The sequence below is a fragment of the Pleurodeles waltl genome, chromosome 11, assembly GCF_031143425.1.
Source record: "Pleurodeles waltl isolate 20211129_DDA chromosome 11, aPleWal1.hap1.20221129, whole genome shotgun sequence".
NCBI lineage: Eukaryota > Metazoa > Chordata > Amphibia > Caudata > Salamandridae > Pleurodeles > Pleurodeles waltl.
The window spans coordinates 314103557-314123918 of NC_090450.1; the positions used below are offsets into that span (position 1 = coordinate 314103557).

The 20362-nt window shown below is 47.4% G+C and overlaps 1 protein-coding gene across 1 annotated transcript in view; it reads right to left on the reverse strand.

Annotated features, from left to right (window-relative positions):
• Positions 1-20362, reverse strand: part of LOC138265100 (kyphoscoliosis peptidase-like) — a 538792-nt gene that overhangs the window by 108225 nt on the left and 410205 nt on the right. Inside the window, exon 6 of the mRNA XM_069212640.1 lies at positions 5268-5458. Coding sequence (XP_069068741.1) covers positions 5268-5458 — 191 coding nt within the window. The remainder of the gene's footprint in view (positions 1-5267; positions 5459-20362) is intronic.

The window sequence follows — 20362 nt, forward strand, 5'->3', positions numbered from 1 at the left end:
CTGCTACTCCAGCCAGGTCCTCAGGATGCATGATTGCCAAGACTTGCTCCTCCCATGTTGTTAGTTAAGGGGGAGGAGGTAGGGGTCCACCACCAGTCCTCTGTACAGCGAGTTGGTGAGTTGGTGCCTTGCTGAAATGGAACGTACCTTCTCCCGTAGGTCGTTCCACTTCTTCCTGATGTCATCCTTTTGCTGGAGTACTGTCCCACGGCATTGACCTTGTCCACTATCCTCCGCCATAGCTCCATCTTCCTAGAAATGGATATCTGCTGCACCTGTGCTCCAAATAGCTGTGGCCCCACCTGGAGGATTCCCTCCACCATGTCCCTTAGCTCCTCCTCAGGGAATCTGGGGTGTTGTTGTGGTGCAATGGGTGTTGTGTGAGTATTGTGGGTGAGAGTGTGTAGGGTGATTTGTTGGGGTGTGTGTTGTGAGGTGCATGGGTGGTGTATAGGTGATGGTGGTATGTGGCTCTAGTTGTGTGAGTGGCCTTGCTGTCTCTCTCTGGTGGCAATTGTTTGCATTCATTAAGGGTTGTGGGTAGTGTGGGTGGCTGTTTTGTAGTGGTGTGGGTGTGTGGGTGTGCTGTGTTCATGGGTGTCAGGTGTGTGTAGTTTGAATTGACCAATGTGGTGTTGTTTTGTATGTGTGTGTGTATTTTCAGTGCGGCCGCATGTACTGCCAATGGTTTACCACCATTAAATGTCCGCTGTGGGGATTCGTGGGTCATAATGTGGTGGGCGTTGTTCTGTTGGTCTAACGGTGTGGGTTTTGATACCGCCAGTTTATTACTGACCTTTGGTGTGGCGGAGTTGTGTGTATGGCTGAATAGTGACAGATTGGTGTGTGTGTGTGTCATAATATGGTAAATGGATATCCGCGGCGGTATGTTGGTGGCAGTCAGCATGGTGGTAAGTGGGATGTACCACTAATGTCATAATGAGGGCCAAAATGTCATAACTCACTTACACTATGAGTGCGGCCTACTTTCTGCATGTTGTGGTCCCTTCCCACTACTGTTGCCTGCATCATCTCTACACCTTGTCACTGCTGTGCTCTCTAGCTCCTTTCATGTCTCTATTATCTGTCTCCACTCCACTTTACCCCTTCTGCCTTTTCTTGTCACCCCTGGTCTGTTACTTGCCTCCTTCTATTTCTGTTTTTCTCTCTTGTCTTCTCTTCTGTTTCTTTGTTGCTAGGTGTGTGCTAGGTATTTAGGGATGCCTAAGTGTACCACCATAAACGTGAATGCACATTTGCAATAATCTGCACTACATAACGATATATTGGGCCATATTTATACTTTTTGACGCACAACTGCGCCAACGCAGTTGTGAGTAAAAAATGTTAACGCCATTCCAAAGCACCATGCAGGCGCCTTATTTATGGAACGACGTTTGCCGGCGGAGCTGACTGGTGTGCGTAATGACTTACACCAGGCAGCACCGGCGTAGGGGAAAATGGAGCTTGGGCGTCAAAAAATGGGGCAATTCAGGCTGAGGCAAAATTTTGGCCTCAACCCGATTTGCGCCATTTTTTTTTACTCCCAACCCCCATTGAAATGACTCCTGTCTTAGCACAGACAGGAGTCATGCCCCCTTGCCCAATGGCCATGCCCAGGGGACTTATGTCCCCTGGGCATGGTAATTGGGCATAGTGGCATGTAGGGGGGCACAAATCAGGCCCCCCTATGCCACAAAAAAAAAAAAAATTACTTACCTGAACTTACCTTTCTTTCCCTGGGATGGGTCCCTCCATCCTTGGGCGTCCTCCTGGGGTGGGCAAGAGTGGCAGGGGATGTCCTTCCGAGCCCACAGGTCCCTTAACGCCTGCCCTGACCACGCGTTAAAAAATGACACAAAAGCGGCTGGACGTCCTTTTTTTTGACCCGCCCACTCCCGTGCGTCATTTTTGCACGGGAGTGTAAATACGGCGCACATGCCTCGGAGTCATTTTTTAGAATGGAACGCCTACCTTGCATATCATTAACGCAAGGTAGGTGTCCACGTTAAAAAATGACGCAAACTCCAAGATCTTTGGCGCTAGACGGGTCTAACGCCAAAGTATAAATATGGAGTTAGTTTTGCGTCGGATTTGCGTAAAAAAAAACGACGCAAATCCGGCGCAAACAGAGTATAAATATGCCCCATAGAGTATGATTTTCACATTAAAGTTGACCATAGTTAATGCAGGCAACAGTTTAAATAAAATGATTAATGTTAAGTTGAAATCCTTTTTCTTTCTCTCATTTCAGGAACCAATCTGCATCAGCCCACATTAATTGAATGCAGCATATTGTTTTTGGTTTTTCTGTGAATGTTTATCTGTGTATCTTCCTTGGGAGCAAAATAATGAACACCTACAGGTCATACAGCAGAGACTCTATAGTTTGTTAGCTGGGAAGAAGACCCACACTGTGATATAATTAAAAGATCAATTTTGACTGGTTCTCTTCATGGAAACCGTAGGAAGTTGCTTTCCACTGTGACTGAAATGGTTTAATATTGCATTGCTGAGTTAGTTTCAGATGCCTTTCCACTCTCCTCAGAGGAGACAACACTTACTTTGTTCCTGCCCGAAAGAGTTGGGCTCCTGGGCAAATCCATTCTCGCTTACTTGACTGAATCTTCATTTGATTCTGCCGTTGGAGGGTTTACTTTGCTATACCTTCTGCCTAACTTCTCCTCAAACCCCAAACATGCTTGACATTCCAAAGGTTCGCAAATTAGGGATTTTTGCTTAATGGGAAACTGTGCCTGCGTCAATTTGTTTTCTGACTACTTTAAAACGTTTGTCTTGATATTTGTTGTTTTTAACTACTTTGAATTATAGTGACTAATACCTGTATGCATTGATTACTGATAGTACAACTACTTTGAATGATTCGAGCTTTTAACTTTGCTAATCTGTTAACAAACTTTTATGGTTTGCAAGTCTGCCACTCTCTGCCATCATTGTGGGGCCTAATGTTCTTCACTGTAATTATTGTATTTCATTTGTTGAGTCACGACTCAGGTCCATCTACTCGAGTACAGCTTGTACTTGAGTTTGTGTCAAAGATTTGCACAATGCAAATCCTGCTGCAACAAGTGTCATGCATGTGATTTTGAGTGAACATCTGGCTTTAATGAGGGCCACTGTATGAATCCTGGGGAGGGAGTGAAATGGTCACATTTTCTCGATCCGGTTACCAGTCTTGTAGCTGCATTGCCTGTTGCCTTGAGAGGGTGGGTTCATTTTGGGTGTTTCAATGAGGTTGGCAATGCTGTGGTCTGTTCTTGTTAATAACATGTCTTACCTTTTCAATTTCACATCACCAAGTTGGGTGTGATGCACCATGGTCAGTACAATTATGTTCTTAGTCTACATACTTCCCATTTTGTGGGCTCCAGCAACCTGGTATAAGTCATTTGCTGATCTTGCTGTTTACTTAGCTAAGTTTCACTATGAAATAAAATCTCACAAGGTCCGTGCAACCATCTGTGAGTTCATTTCAAAATGAAACTGAGTTACAATGTCAAACCACAACTCAGCCAACCATATAGTCATTTAAGATAAAGGCCCTCATTCCGACCCTGGCGGTTTCAAACCGCCAGGGTGGAGGGCAGAGGGGAACTGGCGGTTTCCCGCCGGTTTTCCCCTGGCCCAGGGAATCCTCCATGGCGGCGCTGCTTGCACCGCCGCCATGGGGATTCCGACCCCCTTCCCGCCAGCCTGTTCCTGGCGGTTTACACCGCCAGGAAGAGGCTGGCGGGAACGGGTGTCGTGGGGCCCCTGGGTGCCCCTGCACTGCCCATGCCACTGACATGGGCAGTGCAGGGGCCCCCTAACAGGGCCCCACAAAGATTTTCACTGTCTGCTTAGCAGACAGTGAAAATTGGGACGGTTGCCACTGCACCCGTCGCACCCCTGCAAATCCGCCGGCTCCATTCGGAGCCGGCTTCCTCTTTGCAGGGGCTTTCCCGTTGGAGATCGCCCGCCGGCCCAGCGGGAAAGTTGAAGTGACCCCCGCGGTCATTTGACCGCAGTGCGGTCTTTGGGCGGTTTCCACCCAGCGGGCGGTGCCCGCCGCCCGCCGGGGTCGGAATGACCCCCAAAGTCTACTATGCTGTACTTGTCTGCTCTGTCCCTTTTGGCGTGTGCCCAGGTCGATAAATTTCTATCTATCCTGGGCCTGGGTCAGAGAAGTGCCATAGATGCCAAAATAAAAGTGCTGGTGGTTAATCACTGTATCAGACAACGTGAATTTATCCTGCAGCACAAAACAACTGGCCATACAAATCAGGCAATTGTTTTGTTTAATGGAATCCATTCAGAAACTCAGTCTTGGACCTGAATTTTATAGATATGGAGAAGGCATTTATAGAAATCTGGTAGCAATATATTTGAACACATGTAGAACTGTTTGGCTTTTGTTCTAAGTTTTTACTGACTTGATCAAATGTGTATTATGTGCACGTTGAGGGACTGTCATGTGCCACCACAGTTGCATGCCTTATTGGTTATTTGCCTGCATACACCACATCACCAAGACAGCAGTAGATGAATAGGCAAGAGTGCAATGCTTTGGTCGGTAATCGTCTACAAACAACATGTAAACAAAATTGTTCTATTGCTACCGTTGAAGTCTACTATACTAATTAAAAAACCCAACTTAGTATGTTAATATCTGAGGGTCATAGGTACAGTTGACTGAAATGAAATCTAGAAATTGAATCATTAACTCATAATACTGCAAGCACAGGTGCTCCTTCGTGGTGGGCCTAGCTAACGTTGGCACAAATCTGCAGGTCAACTTAATTAAAATTCTTATTATACCTAAACCACTATATTAGTTGAGAACACTACCAAAGTCTAGATGCAGCCCGTATTTCGAACAGATTTGATCAACGATCATTAATGTCCTATGGGCCAATAAGGAGACGGTTAGAAGAATTTCTATATAACATCTGCAAATGTTATACATAATTGGTGCTACAACAACTGATAAAACATTATTGGACTGCAATATAAAATTGCTTTGTAAACTCAGGGATTATCCTTATCAAGGTTCTCAATTTCCACATTTCCCGGCTCCAAAACATACTGCAATCATTATTTTTTTTTAAATTTGACTTTCTGATTGTCTTAACAACTTTTATCATTTATTGTCATAAAAATGGAAGTGTCACACTTTCATTTATACTGTGGTTTTCAAAAGTGGATGTGGCATTATAGGTGGGAGGAAAGCAAGGTTGTAGGAAACATTCCATTAGGGCTGAGCTTACCAGTTTTGATGACTGCTGTGTTTGGACATGAAGTCAGCAATCCCATATTGTAAAAACCATAGTGATGACATATATTGTTCATATACTGCCTCTTGGACAGAGGTGGACTAAGCAACTGCCATTCCTTTTTATCGGGAAAATGGTCCTCTATAAAGATGGCTGGGTGTGTTAGAAAATAAAACTCGTTGTAGCTGAAATAAAGAAGAGGAGATCACATGGTTTTAGAAAACCAACCTTTTTAGAATACTTTTAAGGAAGAACGAAAATTATTTCATATACAAAAAAACTGGCAACAGAACATCTTCAAATATTTGAAGAGCATGCACAACCCTGGAATAGCAAGCATAGACTCTTATCAAGTAGGGTTACTTTTCAGGATGTATGGATCCCCATTTTACAATTAAGAAATGGCCACTGAGTAGAAAGTGTTTCTATGGAAGCCTTACTGAGTATGGAATTGAATAAGAAATTTGTTATTATCACTGAATATCTGTCTTTTCTTGGTGAGAAATTAGATTTACTCTAAGGTCCTCTTTAAGGGTATTACCAAATGTGATGCGGGGAGGCCAATACCAGTGGGCTGAAATGTACGATTTGGGTTGGTATCCCTGCACCACATTCTGACGATTAAGAGTATTTTCCCTGGAATAAGGAATAAGTAGTCTGACTTGGTTATTTTGTAGCCAGTGTCCCCAGATTCCAGGAGGAAATCAGTGACATTTTACACCTGCTTTCAGCAGACAAAAAGTGTCAGTGAGAAGGTCAGTGGACTGACAGGTGTAGTGAAAGGACAGGGTTGCACAGCAGATGTGAACCTTTCTAGAAAAAAACGTCGCTTGTACCACTGTAGGGGTCAGACTGCTTTGTTGCTCAAAGCCCCTGTACGCCTGCAGACAGGCATTGTGCCTCCGGGCCTGGAGTTATCAGGTCCAGAGTCTGTGGACCTGATTATGATGGGTCTGGAGAGACTGGGACATTCATTCCTGGTGATATACCACAACTCATATTGAGGGCTTTGGATGAACTACTAAACTAGTATATTTAATTCTTACTCATTACATGCCTTAAAATTATTCATCATTGGGCAGTAGTCCATATGCTGCTCTGGTATTTTTTACTCATTCGTGTACTTCTCTGTTCTCTATGAATATTTCTGGCCAGTACAATGAGGGAAATAATTCTGTGTTTCTATGATTTCTTGAGGTCTTATTGAGTGAAAGAGTTGGTGGAGGTATTTCATAATAACTTGGTTTAACTAATAAAGAGATTTTAACTATTGCCAGATTTGGTTTTAATGGTTTCATAAATCTTCTTCTTTATTCAATTTCCTCACAAGACTGAAATGCTGGCCCATAGTCATGTATGTTACAATGCCTAGTATTCATTCTCCAGATGAGCAATTGCTTAATATATTTGTACCACTTATATATAGGCACACAGTTTCTCTTCATCATCATTTATTATAACAATAGAGTAATATAAAAGCATTTTTGCAACACAAAAGAACACAAGAGCTCAGGTGAAACATGACTGGGTCTAGGAGAAAGCCATACAATTTGATATTTAAAGTGCTATGTGCTACAATACTTTTCGCACAGTAAAATTAATTTCTCACTATGGTGACGTATAGTAGACAACAAACTGTGACTTAACCGAAGTGTGACAATGTCTAGTAGAGGACTACTTCTAATAATTATCAATTATAGATCATTCCTTCTATCTACACTGCCCTCATGTTCTACTCCTTGAAGCCTCAACATGATTTTTATGGATCTGGTATGGAGTCTTCCTGAAAGCCTCTCATGGCCTCCATGAGTTTAAGAATATCAAGATGCCTGTGGTGCCTGAAGGTGACCTTCATTCAGCACGTGACACAGTGGTGGCAGAAGCAGAGGTAGGTGTGTGGTTCTTTCCCAGTGGCATGGATTGACTATACCACTCTAGTCCGCCTCCATACCTTTCTGCATGGAATTGAATTGCTTTATGTGTGCAGGAAAGTTGGAAATGTCTTCTTTTCGAGCTGGAGGACCAATGTTGGTCCTCATTTCCTTGCACTTGTCCAGTTTTTAGGCAGTTGTGGTTTGACAGAGTGCTCAAAGTGTTAATGCCTTGTTACATTAATGACATTCGGTAAAGGAAGACATTAACCATAGCCGATTTGAAACTGGTAAGAAACCACAATGGAGTAGGAAGTAGGAAACTACAAATTTACTGAATAAACATGTTTCTTAGTACAGAGATTCCTTATCAGGCTGTAACCTTTCATTAGCTTGCAACCCTATGCCCTTTTCCCAGTGCCAAGTAGTCTAAAATGGAGAAACCAGAGGCAATGTCTCTAGAATGTAAACTCCCAGGTGATAGTGTGAAAAGTTATGAAAGAAAATGATACCACTTCCAAAATCAGACAGCCTGCAACACAATCATGCTTACACAACTGACTATATTATATCAGTATGGATCTCTCAATATAAAAATGGCAGAACTGCAGACTAGAAAGGAAAACTTCATTAATGATTTGGAAATATGAGTGATATGATTTCTAAGAAAAGATACAGCACGTTTCAAATTCTGGAGAAATTGTGTACACTTTTTAAAATCCTTTTTCAAACTACAAAGATATTGTGTTCTTGTACTGTGGTAAATTAAATGCATTTTGTGGTCTGCATGCTAAACTCTTTGGTGTCCAGTCATGATAAATCTTATCCAGTTAATATACTGAAATAGTGAGGGGAAGTTTGATAACGCGTCCCACCTTTGATAGTTTACTTACAAGGGGACTCGTTTTAGGCCAATGAACCTTTTGACCCTGATTGGAGACTCCTCAGGATGAGATATCCATTTAACATCTCAATCCATAGACCGATAATCAAATCGATATTCACAGTAACTAATCAATAACATTTAATGAGAATGAAACACACCATGACCTTTCGGCCATTGAATAACCACACAAATCTAGTCCGATTTTGGATATTTATTCCCTATTAGTTACAACCTACTAGCATATTCATTAGTCTCAATACCAATAAGCAATAAGCACATTAACAAAACTACAATATGGCAACTCAAATAATATTTTTTCAATGGAAAGATCATGAACATTAGCACAAAGCACGAAGTCAACATGAATCAACCTTTAGCAAAATATTATTAGTACATTATTCAACAAAGCAAAGATTCAGTCATTTGTCTATTCGCACCCGATTTTGGTGAACTCCTTAACTAACCTCTAATTAGCATCAGCATGTTGGGCTTCATGCAAAACATCTAATTATGGCCTCTGTCAAAAGAGCAGTTGGTACCTAGAAAGCAAAGGCAAACAGACAATTACAATTTATCATCAGATAGTTACCCATCCAAACGGGGCAGCATACAGTGAAAGTCTTCGTCCTCAGGACTGCAGTCGATTCGCCATCAGCCAGGATAAGCTGGTAAGGCTCAGCAAGGTATAGCAAAAGGGCTCTTCCCTCATAAGAAGGAGAAGTGCATCTCGGACAAGGGGTAAGGTAAGGATGGATTAGGGTATCAAACAGCTTAAGGCAAAGGTGGTCATTACAGCCCTGGCGGTCGGTGTTAAAGCAGTGGTAAGACCGCCAACAGGCCGGCGGTAAAAAAAATGGAACTACGACTGTGGCGGAAACTGCCACCATAGACATCCACTTAAACACTCCGACCACCACGGCGGTACAAACAAACACAGCGGCGGTCACCGCCAACAGACAGGCGGAGGACAATGTACCACCCACAGAATTACAACCCACAAATCCGCCACCTTTTCCGGGGAAGATTCACTGCGAACAAAAACACGCCGTAAACACGACTTCAAAGGGAAAACGCTCACCTCTACATACCCCATGAGGAACCAGGACGCCATGGAACCAGAGCTCCAGATTTTTCCAGCCTTTATCTTCCTGCTCCCCTACCAGGAGCACGAACGCGAAGACCACGGTGAGTACTGCACCTACGACACAGGGGAGAGGGGAGGGAAAAAACTGTGACACACACACGCAACACCCCCACCCCCACCCCCACCCTCACCCACTACAACACACACGCTAATACATCATGATACATCACAGTTACGCCCCCCAACCCCCCCTGCAAGGACAAAAGGAAATGAGTAAAAAAATTGTGATATATTCAATTACATACATCCAAAATATTTACAAATATATACATTTATACTGTATACAATTAAATACACCAAGAACACAAGTCCAAGGGAGTCCACCATCATAGTCTGTGGGTCACTGGCCCAAAAGGCATGGGCGAGGCCCACACAAGATACCCCAACAAGACTGAGAGAACACTGCAGGGGCATCAGATAGAAATAAAACAGGCACCTCAGGGGGAAGGGAAAGGGTGGGCACCTCAGCCGGTTGAGTGAACGAAGCCACATCCACAAGGGGGTCCCATGCCCACTGTTCAATCCTGGGGAGTGCAAAGCCACAGTCTCTCAAGTCTCTACAGTGGGTTGTTTGCCCACTGCCATATCCTGGGGAGTGCAAAGCCACAGTCTCTCAAGTCTCTACAGTGGGTGGGTTGCCCACTGTTCAATCATGGGGAGTGCAAAGCCACATTCTCTCAAGTCTCTACAGTGGGTGGTTTGCCCACTACAATATCCTGGGGAGTGCAAAGCCACAGTCTCTCAAGTGGATGTGCATACAGTGCTCCATCCTGCCAAGGACAGAGGTAGTGGATGTCTTTCTCCACTGGTTCTGGAGGGGGGCTTGTGCCCAGAGTGCTTCATCCTGCAAAGGACAGAGGTAGTGGATGTATGTTTCCACTGGTTCTGGAGGGGGCCTTGTGCCCAGAGTGCTTCATCCTGCCAAGGACAGAGGTAGTGGATGTATCTCTCCACTGGTTCTCGAGGGGGCCTTGTGCCAAGAGTGTTTCAACCTGCCAAGGACAGAGGTAGTGGATAACAGTCTCCACTGGTTCTGGAGGGGGGTTTGTGCCCAGAGTGCTTCATCCTGCTCGTGGGTGCCTCAGTAGCGTCAGAGCTTTTGGCGCTCATGGGCCTGCGGTGCTTGTGGCGGCAGTGTCCTTGGCAGCGGTGCTTGTGGCGGCGGTTCTTTGGCAGCGGTGCTTGGGGCGGCGGTGTCCTTGGCAGCGGTGCTTGTGGGGCTGCTGGCGGTCGCCTCCTGGGCAACGGGGCTGCTGCTGCGGTCTTCTCCTGGGCAGTGAGGCTGCTGGCGGTCACCTCCTGAGCAATGGGGCTGCTGCTGGCGGTCTTCTCCTGGGCAACGGGGCTGCTGCTGGCAGTCTTCTCCTGGGCAGTGGGGCTGCTGGAGGTCACCTCCTGGGCAACGGGGCTGCTGCTGGCGGTCCTGTCTGTGGCAGTGGGGCTGCTGGCGGTTGCCTCCTGGGCAACGGGGCTGCTTCTGGTGGTCTTCTCCTGGGCAATGGGGCTGCTGCTGGCGGGCCTGTCTGTGGCAGTGGGGCTGCTGGCGGTCGCCTCCTGGGCAACGGGGCTGCTGCTGGCGGTCCTGTCTGGGGCAGTGTGGCTGCTGGCGGTCACCCCCTGGGCAGCGGGGCTGCTGCTGGCGGTCCTGTCTAGGGCAGTGGGGCTGCTGGCGGTCGCCTCCTGGGCAACAGGGCTGCTGTAGGTGGTCTTTCCCGGGCAGTGTGACTGCTGGGGGTCGCCTCCTGGGCAGCGGGGCTGATGACGGTCTTCTCCGCCGTGCTGATCTTCCCAGACTTGCCAGTTTTCTTGTGCCCCTTCCCCACCTTGGAAGGTGTAGCAGCTGACGCCACAATCCCAACTGTACCCCTGTGAGCAGCTTTGGTGGCTGGTGTCTTCCCCCTCTCTGGCCAACTTTTGATGCTTGACAGGTGGGGGACTGTCCGTGCTGTGGCTCCATGCCACACTGCCTGCCCTGCTGCCTGGTCCACTCCATAAACCAGTGACTACTGGCACCACTGGTCCCGCCGATGTTGTGGCTGAGGTGCTAGGTTGGGACCTGGAGAGTCGGGCCCTAGGAGACTGACGGGGTGGGGGAGGTGAGGGAAAGAGGTCAAGGGTGGACAGGAAAAGTTTCTTAGGAACACTGGGACGGGTAGATGGAGGGGGTTTGGGAGTGAAGGAAGAGGTAGTGGTTGTAGGAGGTGTACGTTTGGTGACTTTGGGTGAAGGTGCATGGGCTGGAGGCTGTCGTGAGGTGGATGGCTGTTGGGTGGGTGTGTGATTGCATTTGTGTACCTTGGGAGGTGGCCTCACAGACACACTGAGAGAGGACACAGGGGACGTGTGAATGGTAGTGGGGGTGGTGACTGCACATGAGGGGGGTGTGGTGGTGGGTGTGCTGGTGATGGATGTAGTGGCTGAAGATGTAGTGCATGCAGGTGTGAGTGGAGACGAGACAGGCAGGAATGAGGGAGACGAGGAGGAGGGGGACACAGTGGAGGCAGTGGATGTTGGTGTGTCTGCATGTGTGTGATGCTTGCGTGAGTGCTTGTGGGATGTGTGGTGCTTATGTTTGCCAGAGCTTCCTTTGTGTGTTGACGTGTGTGCATGCTGGTCTGATGGTGTGCTTGGTATAGGCTGAGGTTCAGGGGTGTGGGTCTGGGTGGAGGAAGTTGGAGGGGGGAGGCTAGAGACAGGGACAATGGCTGCCATCAGTGCTGAGGCCAGAGTCTGAAAAGCTCGCTGAAGGGCTGCCTGACCAGAATTAATGCCCTCCAGGAATGCATTGGTTTGTTGCAACTGCCTCTCTACACCCTGGATGCCATTCAAAATGGTAGACTGCCCAACAGTGAGGGGCCTGAGGAGGTCAATGGCCTCCTCACTGAGGGCAGCAAGGGTGACAGGGGCAGGGGCTGAGGTGCCTGGGGCCAAGGTGATGCCCACCCTCATGGGTGAGTGGGCTCGGGGCAAAGGCAGAGGGGCTGCTGGGAGGGCTGTGCTGGAGGAGGGGGTGGCGGCTGTACCAGTAGATGCGGGGGCCACAGATGGGCCCACCACCTCAAGAGAGCTCCCATCAGAGGAGGAGTCCATCTCTCTGGTGTCAGCTCGTGTCCCCGCTGTGGAGCTCCCCTCACCCTCCATCCCACTGGTGCATTCGGAGTCCGTAGTCTCGCACTCCAGGGCCATGTGGGATGCAGCTCCCTCCTGCTCCGATGCCACTGCTCCTCCGCCTGAGGATGCTAATGCACACAAGGACAGGGAGACCACAAAAAGGGGGGGGGGAAGCAGAAGAAAGACATGTTGAGTGCATGCAATACCGCTACCGTTGACGGACATGACAGACACAGAAGCCCCCTGCACTACGCCGTGCACTTGGGGTCCACTATTCAATCCCTGGGACATGGCTTACAAGGCTATGGCCGATTTGTGCACACATGGATGTCACAGGAGCCTGACTAGGTGTAGTTGGCACTGTACCCAGGTGGGGTGGGGTGCCACAGGGTCTGCCTGAAAAAGGGGACTTAACTAGCAAACTCGCCCTGGCCTAGGGGAACCCACAGCCCACCTCCCCCACCCAGACACCTACAATGCGTGCTGAATCAGCTGAATGAGAGTGTACTCACCCCCTTGTTGCTGCTGTGTTGCCCTCAAGTGCCCATCCAACTCCACCGCCAGGATCCATCAGGGGGGTCATGGTGCGACGGGCACCCCTCCCACGTTGGGAGGCCATCCCCAGCTGGGCCTCCACCGTCTTCTTGCTCCAGCGGTGAATGTCCTCCCATCTTTTACGGCAGTGGGTGCTCCGTCTGTGGTAGACCCCCAGGGTCCGGACGTCCTTGGAGATGGCACGCCAAATATCCTTCTTCTGGTGGGCGCTGACCTACAGGAATTGTACAGGGGAAAAAGAGAAGTTATTACCAACTGCACCATCACAGTCATTGGCCCGCATCCCTACCCTTGCCATGTGGCACATGCACTCACTGTCGTTTCATGCACGCCTCACTCTCTTTCATCCACACCACTCCACACAGGCATTGCCCATACAGCATGCTCCCAGTGTACTTACCTGTTTGTCTGGAGGACCGTAGAGTAGCGTGTAGTGGGGGAGGACATCATCCACGAGTTTCTCCAACTCCTCCGTGTTGAAGGCAGGGGCCCTTTCCCCAGACGCACGAGCCATTGTTTCTTCCAGACTGAGGTCACAGCATCACTTGCAGTGTAGGTCCTCTCCTGTCGAAGATTAGGTATTGAGTGATTGAACAGATAGAAAATGGCGGTCACGTCCGCGGCGGAGCGTACCGTCACCGCCGGCGTACATCGACATTGGCTCCTGGGACCCATAGGGTCCAATGTTAACCAATGCAGAATTTCGACGCGGTCTTCGACCATCTACTGTGACGGTTTACAACGCCGGCGCAGTTACCTCATATCCCATTGTCCCACTTTACAGGCCAGGGAGCCGCCATTTCAGGGGCCCACATGGCTTTATTTTTAACTGCGTCACACATACCTAGGCCTTGGCTCAACACACATGCAGGCAAATTTAGTTATATGAATAGTTTTCTGAGTAAGCTGTGTTTATGTACCTCAGAGTTGGTGGACTCTGTGCTCGCTGTTCTCCTCCATAGGCACCATCCGCCGGGGCATGTGATGAGATGGCGGCATCCTCCAGTGTACAGACCGCTGGTGGACCTGTCGACAATGGAGGAAAGATATGTGATTATCACCTACAGGCTTGATCGTGCCACAATCCTGGAACTGTGTGCCCAGTTGGAGCCAGACTTTGTGTCAGCTATCCGCCATCCCACAGGAATCCCCCCTCAAGTGCAGGTGCTGTCAGTACTCCATTTACTCGCAAGTGGGTCATTTCAAACAACAGTGGCCACAGCATCAGGGATGTCCCAGTCTATGTTTTCCAACGTGTTGTCCAGAGTGTTGTCTGCCCTGCTGAAACACATGTACAGCTACATCGTTTTCCCTTAGGTAGAGGATTTGCCTACAGTGAAAGGTGATTTCTATGCCCTGGGACATATCCCCAACATCATAGGTGCCATTGATGGGACACATGTGGCCTTGGTCCCCACCCCACAGGAGTGAACAGGTGTACAGAAACCGGAAGAGATATAATTCGATGAATGTGCAGATGGTGTGTTTGGCAGACCAGTACATCTCCCATGTTAATGTCAAATTCCCTGGCTCAGTGCATGATGCTTACATCCTGTGGAATAGCAGCATCCCTTATGTGATGGGTCAGCTCCAGAGGCACCGTGTGTGGCTATTAGGTGAGCACCTGGAACTAAATCAGTGGGAATAGTTGTCTGGGTCAGGGGATATTCCTAAGAGTTAGTGTGTGTCTAACAGTTGTCCCTCACCCGTTGCAGGTGACTCTGGTTACCCCAACCTGTCATGGCTACTAACCCCAGTGAGGAACCCCAGGACAAGGGCAGAGGAACGCTACAATGAGGCCCATGGGCGAACTAGGATTACAGAGCGGACCTTCGACCTCCTGAAGGCTAGGTTACGGTGCCTCCATATGACAGGTGGTTCCCTATTCTACTCACCAAAGAAGGTGTGCCAGATAATTGTGGCCTGCTGTATGCTTCACAACTTGGCTTTGCAACAACAGGTGCCTTTTCTGCAGGAGGATGGTCTAGATGGAGGTGTTGTGGCAGCTGTGGAGCCTGTGGACAGTGAAGATGAGGAAGCAGAAAAAGAGGACATCGACAACAGGAACTCGGTGATCCTGCAATACTTCCAGTGAGGCACAGGTAAGAAGACAAACCTGCCTGCTACATGTACTTTAACACTACTACCGCTCTACTGTCTGTCCTTTTCACCCAGTGTATGGTCACTGAGGTTTAACTTTCCCTTACGATTTCACAGATGTAGCTCCCACTGTGTGACATCTGCTTCGTTTCCTCATGGACTAGAGCTGCGTGACATAGGTATGTTGACATTCCATTTGAAAGAGCATTTTGTCACTGTAATTGCTAATACACTAATTCGAAATCACAGACAGACTCCAGATTGTTTTGTGCTTTAAGGGTGTTTATTTAAGTGCTCAATATTGGAGGGGGTTGTAAAATGGTGGAGGGGTGATGGTGGAGGAATGTCCAAGCTATTAGTCTCACAGGTGCATTGTCCAAAGGAGCATAGGAAGTGGAGCTGGGGCAGTTTGAGGATGGACCGGGTGACAAGGTGAGACAAAAGGATGACAATCAGGGTGGTCTCATTTCTTGGCGGGGGTCTTGGCATCGTTCTCTGTCTTTGTCCTGGATCTCAGGGACCGTTTGCGGGGTGGTTCTCCATCTGCAGAAGGTGGGGTGCTGGTGTGGTGGTCCTGTGGTGGTGCCTCCTGTCCACTAGCGCCGGCAGAGGTGGTGGGAAGTTCATCATCCAGGCTAGTGTCAGGAGCCCCTTGTTGTGCCACAGAGTCCCTCCTGGTGTTGAGGACTTCCTTCAGCACCCCTACGATGGTGCCCAGGGTGGAATTGATAGATCTGAGTTCCTCCCTGAAGCCCAAATACTGTTCCTCCTGCAGCCGCTGGGTCTCCTGAAACTTGGCCAGTACCGTTGCCATCGTCTCCTGGGAATGATGGTAGGCTCCCATGATGTTGGAGAGGGCCTCGTGGAGAGTGGGTTCCCTGGGCCTGTCCTCCCCCTGTCGCACAGCAGCCCTTCCAGTTCCCCTGTTTCTCTGGGCCTCTGTCCCCTGAACCGTGTGCTCACTGCCCCCAAGTCCCTGTTGTTGTTGGGGTGGTGGGTTAGCCTGGGTTCCCTGTAGTGGTGGACACACTGCTGCTTGATGTGTCCTGAGGACAGAGGTATGGGCCCGCTGGGTGGGTGCTGTGCTGGTGTTTCCAGAGGGGGGAAGCTCTGTGGTGGCCTGTGCCAGTGTGAGGGGAACCGACTGTCCGAGGTCCCAGATGGACCAGGCTGGTCGCCTAGATCCAGTTGGACAGAGCTGCTGTCATCACTGTGGGCCTCTTCTGTTGGTGGTGTGGACATGTCTGGACCCTCCTGTCCGGTGACGTTGGGTAGGGGTCCTGCAGGGGTGTAAAAGCATGATTATTGCATGTGTGTGTGCCATGGTGTGCAATGGGTGGGTGACCGTGTACCCCAGTGCTTGCATTCCTGTGTGGGACCTTGTGTGATGATGGTTTAGGGGGGTGTATGGGTATGTGCAGTGGCCATGCTTTGGTGATGGGTGTCCATGCTTTGTTGTTGCATGCAGGGCTTGGTGTTGGGATGTGTGGTTTGTAATATTGTGACATTTGTGAGGAGTTGGAGTGATGGGGGTGAGGGCGAGGGTGGGGGTATGTGATGGCATGCAAGTAGGGTGGGTGATGTAATAGTAAAGATTTGACTTACCAGAGTACATTCCTCCAGCTACTCCTGCGAGCCCCTCAGGATGCAGAATAGCCAAGACTTGCTCCTCCCATGTTGTTAGATGTGGGGGAGGAGGTAGGGGTCCGCCGCCAGTCCTCTGTACCGCGATGTCGTGTCTAGAGACCACGGAACGCACCTTCCCCCGTAGGTCGTTCCACCTCTTCCTGATGTCATCCCTATTTCTTGGATGCTGTCCCACTGCGTTGACCCTGTCCACTACTCTTCGCCATAGCTCCATCTTCCTAGCTATAGAGGTGTGCTGCACCTGTGCTCCGAATAGCTGTGGCTCTACCTGGATGGCTTCCTCCACCATGACCCTGAGCTCCTCCTCAGAAAACCTGGGGTGTCTTTGCCGTGCCATGGGGTGGTGTGGGTGATGTGTGGGTTGGTGTGTGTTGTGATGTGTGGGATGATATTTAGTGGTGTGTTGTGTGAGGTGCGTGGATGTTATGTGGGTGCTGGTGTTGAGTGCCTGAGGATGCTTGTTTGTAGATTGTGGTGTCTCTCTCTGGCCTTCTTTTGGAATTTTTGGTAGTAGGGGTTTGTGGGTGATGTGGGTGTGTGTTTTATATTGTATTCGGTGTGTGGGAGTGGTGTGTGTATGTGTATCAGGTGTATGTATTTCGAATTGTCCAGTGTGGATGTGTTTTGTAAATGTGTGTGTATTTTGAGCGCGGCGGTGTGTACCTCCAATGGAATACCGCGGTTGAAAGACCGCCACGTGGATTTGTGGGTCGTGATAGTGTGGGCGTATTCCTGTTGGTGTGACGGTGGAGGTTTTGTTTTTGCCAGTTTATCACTGACCTTTGGTGTTGCGGGCTTGTGTGGGTGTCTAAATTTTGGCGGATTCCGAGCTGTGGGTCATAATGACCATGGTGGAATTCCACAGCCGCGGCGGTGTGTTGGTGGTCTTCTGATCGGCGGTAAATGTTGTAATGACCCCCAAAGTCTCTTCAAGAGTAAGGATAAGTAACAGCATCAAAGTGGCGGGAGGGTGGCTTAGAATGGCTAATTTCTCCTTGTGTCACGCCGTTATATTATACTTGTCAAACAAGTCTCTAATTTCCAATTGGGCAATATTTGGTGCATCGTTATCTCTGTCCAATAATCCGTCGCTCACCTTACTAGAATCTTCACCTAAGACAGTTCTCATGCAGTTTATTGGCTCCTGTGATTGACGTCTTCAATGGGTAGAATGTCAGGTAGGAAACATTAAACTAGTCATTCCAGTCAGTAGTTCCATTGTCTTCCCTTGGTTTAGGCGACCTTGTACCTGTTGCTAATTACACTTTTGAATTCAGCAAGAATGTCTCCTTGAGCAAGTCAGGTCTCATGAGAAAGAATTTACTACGGCTACACACACATCTCTCTAGCTTCTGGAAAAGTACAGCTTCATGTCCTTCTGGAAAGCAGCACATTGCACGTTAGAAAACACGGGTAATATGAGAATAAGCAGCTAGGCCCGAACCCTTGCTAACTAAGGCCTAGTGAGTAATTTAGCAAACTTTAATACATAACTCTTAATGCTAATATAAAACCATACATGAATACATTATTAATTCATCATTAATCAGTTTCATTAGTCATCGTATACATTCATGGCCACTCCCCGTGGGCACATTTCAAACGCGTGCATTAATATTATTGTAACACATTTTCTATGCAGCTTCATTATACATTCATTTGCAAGCTTTTCATGGTAATATTGATTGTAAAAGGTCACACTCCAACAATCCCTCCTCTGATGACTCTTGTCATCACACAAATCCCTTTCCTTCACAATTTATTAATCTTCTAAGTTCTTTCATCTCAATTTCTTCCCCCACCTTTGCCTTTCCATATTTTGCTCTGAACATTTTCTCCCTTTTCTTTTCTTCCCTCCTCGTATTATGTTTTGCAAATTTTGCTCTAATTCTTTTACTAATTTTGCATGATAGCCATAACCCAAATAAACAAGCTAAAACAATCAATATGCCCTGTATTATTTTTGCCAATATCCCAGGCCAAATGTTACTAAGCCAACTCCCCAAGTTAGCAAGTCCCTTTCCAATCTTTTCCCAAACGCCTGGTTCTTTCAGTTCCTTTAAATCAGTACTATCTCTTGTTAGGTTAGTAAGCATACTTCTAATCTCATTACTATTGTCAGGTATATAGGCACAGCAGTGACGCTCATTAAGCATCTTACAGACTCCGCCATTTTTTGCTAAAAGAATGTCTAAAGCAAGCCAGTTTTGAAGAGTCATAGCCCTCTCCACAGCAAGTTCAGTATCCATCAGTTGTATAGCTGCGGTAAAATTTGTCAGCATGTTATCCACAATTGTAGACAACTTTCGAATCTTTATGGAGTTCAAGATAACTCCCACTGAAGAAATTATTGTTCCAAATATGTCTCCTACCACACCAGCAGCAGTCTCTGTACGATGTAAGTCAGACAATTTCAGAAACTTCCTCAAATCCTCTAACTGATATATCTCTGGGAAAACTATCCCCATATAACATGTCCCATACCAGCCCTTTGGAAGACGGTAATAAGCATTAAGTCCACATATATAATAGATCCCAGGGAGCGCTGGATCCTGTCCATTTAACTTGAACGTCCACTTACTCTGAAACAAAAACACATGCTTACATTCACTCGTTCCCACAAACACATTATCATAATATGACTTAGGTCACGTTATGCAAAGCTTACCTAGGTGTAGTGCATCTAAAGCTAATTTCCCTTGTTCCCTAACTGCACTACAGCTCTCACTACTATCATAGGAACGTTGTTGCAATCCCTTCTATAACTTCCCCTTCAGAGCCCTTCTCCTATCTTCCGCATGATCTAAAAAGCTTTTCTCCACAGGTGTAAGCAAAGATGTCAGGTTATTGAGGTGTGCATAAGACGTACTAATAGCTAACGTGGCTTCAAAGAACCCTTTAACTAATTTTATGGCATAGTATTTCACTACACTATTCAGATCTTCTATGATAGGCACATAAGAAAACACAAGATCATGATTAGAGTAAAAGTACTGTATCTCTTCCTGGTTATAGAATCGGGTTAGTAACAGGCTACAGCTGATCCCATAGGTCAAAGGTAAACTATGGTAGGTAACTCCCTCTTGTACCGAAACAGGAATTTGTGTACACACATAACAATTTTTCGCATCCATAGTGTCAACATACTCACTCAGCAAGCGATAGAAAACATTAGTAGATAGTTCCCCTTTCGTGTTAGTCCCCTCATGCAAATATCTTGTATCTTGCTCGAACCTCTCCCAAAGTGTTATTGTAGTAGTCTCAGGAATTGTAGCATTGTTAGTTTTGTTCCTATCTATAAAAGGCTTACCCACAATCAGAACTATAATAAATATCACACACACACAATACCCAGAACAACACCCAAACATTTACAACACCTACTTCCCCTGTCACCATCTCTAGTGCTAGACAAGATCTGTAAAGAACCAGAAAGCAGAGTGCTATAAGTGTAAACAACCAACTGAGGATGTTTTAACTTTTTTTTTCTCTCTTTTTTTTTCTCTTCAGCAAGTTAAAACAAACGAAGTCTATCTGCAGCAATTATTTACAGCTTCCACATTCACTCCCAGGATCTTTGTCAATTCCGGTTAGCAGCTTGTCAACATCAGTTCTCAAAAGTAAATTCAGGTTAACAATGTCACATCCGATAACTAATCAGTGTCTTTTCTCAGATTTCTTTTTTTAGCTCAATTTCACCTTCACACAGTCTCTTTTCTTTCTGGACAAACTCAGGTACCATAGTATTGACCTGGGATTTCTCAATCAAAATAGA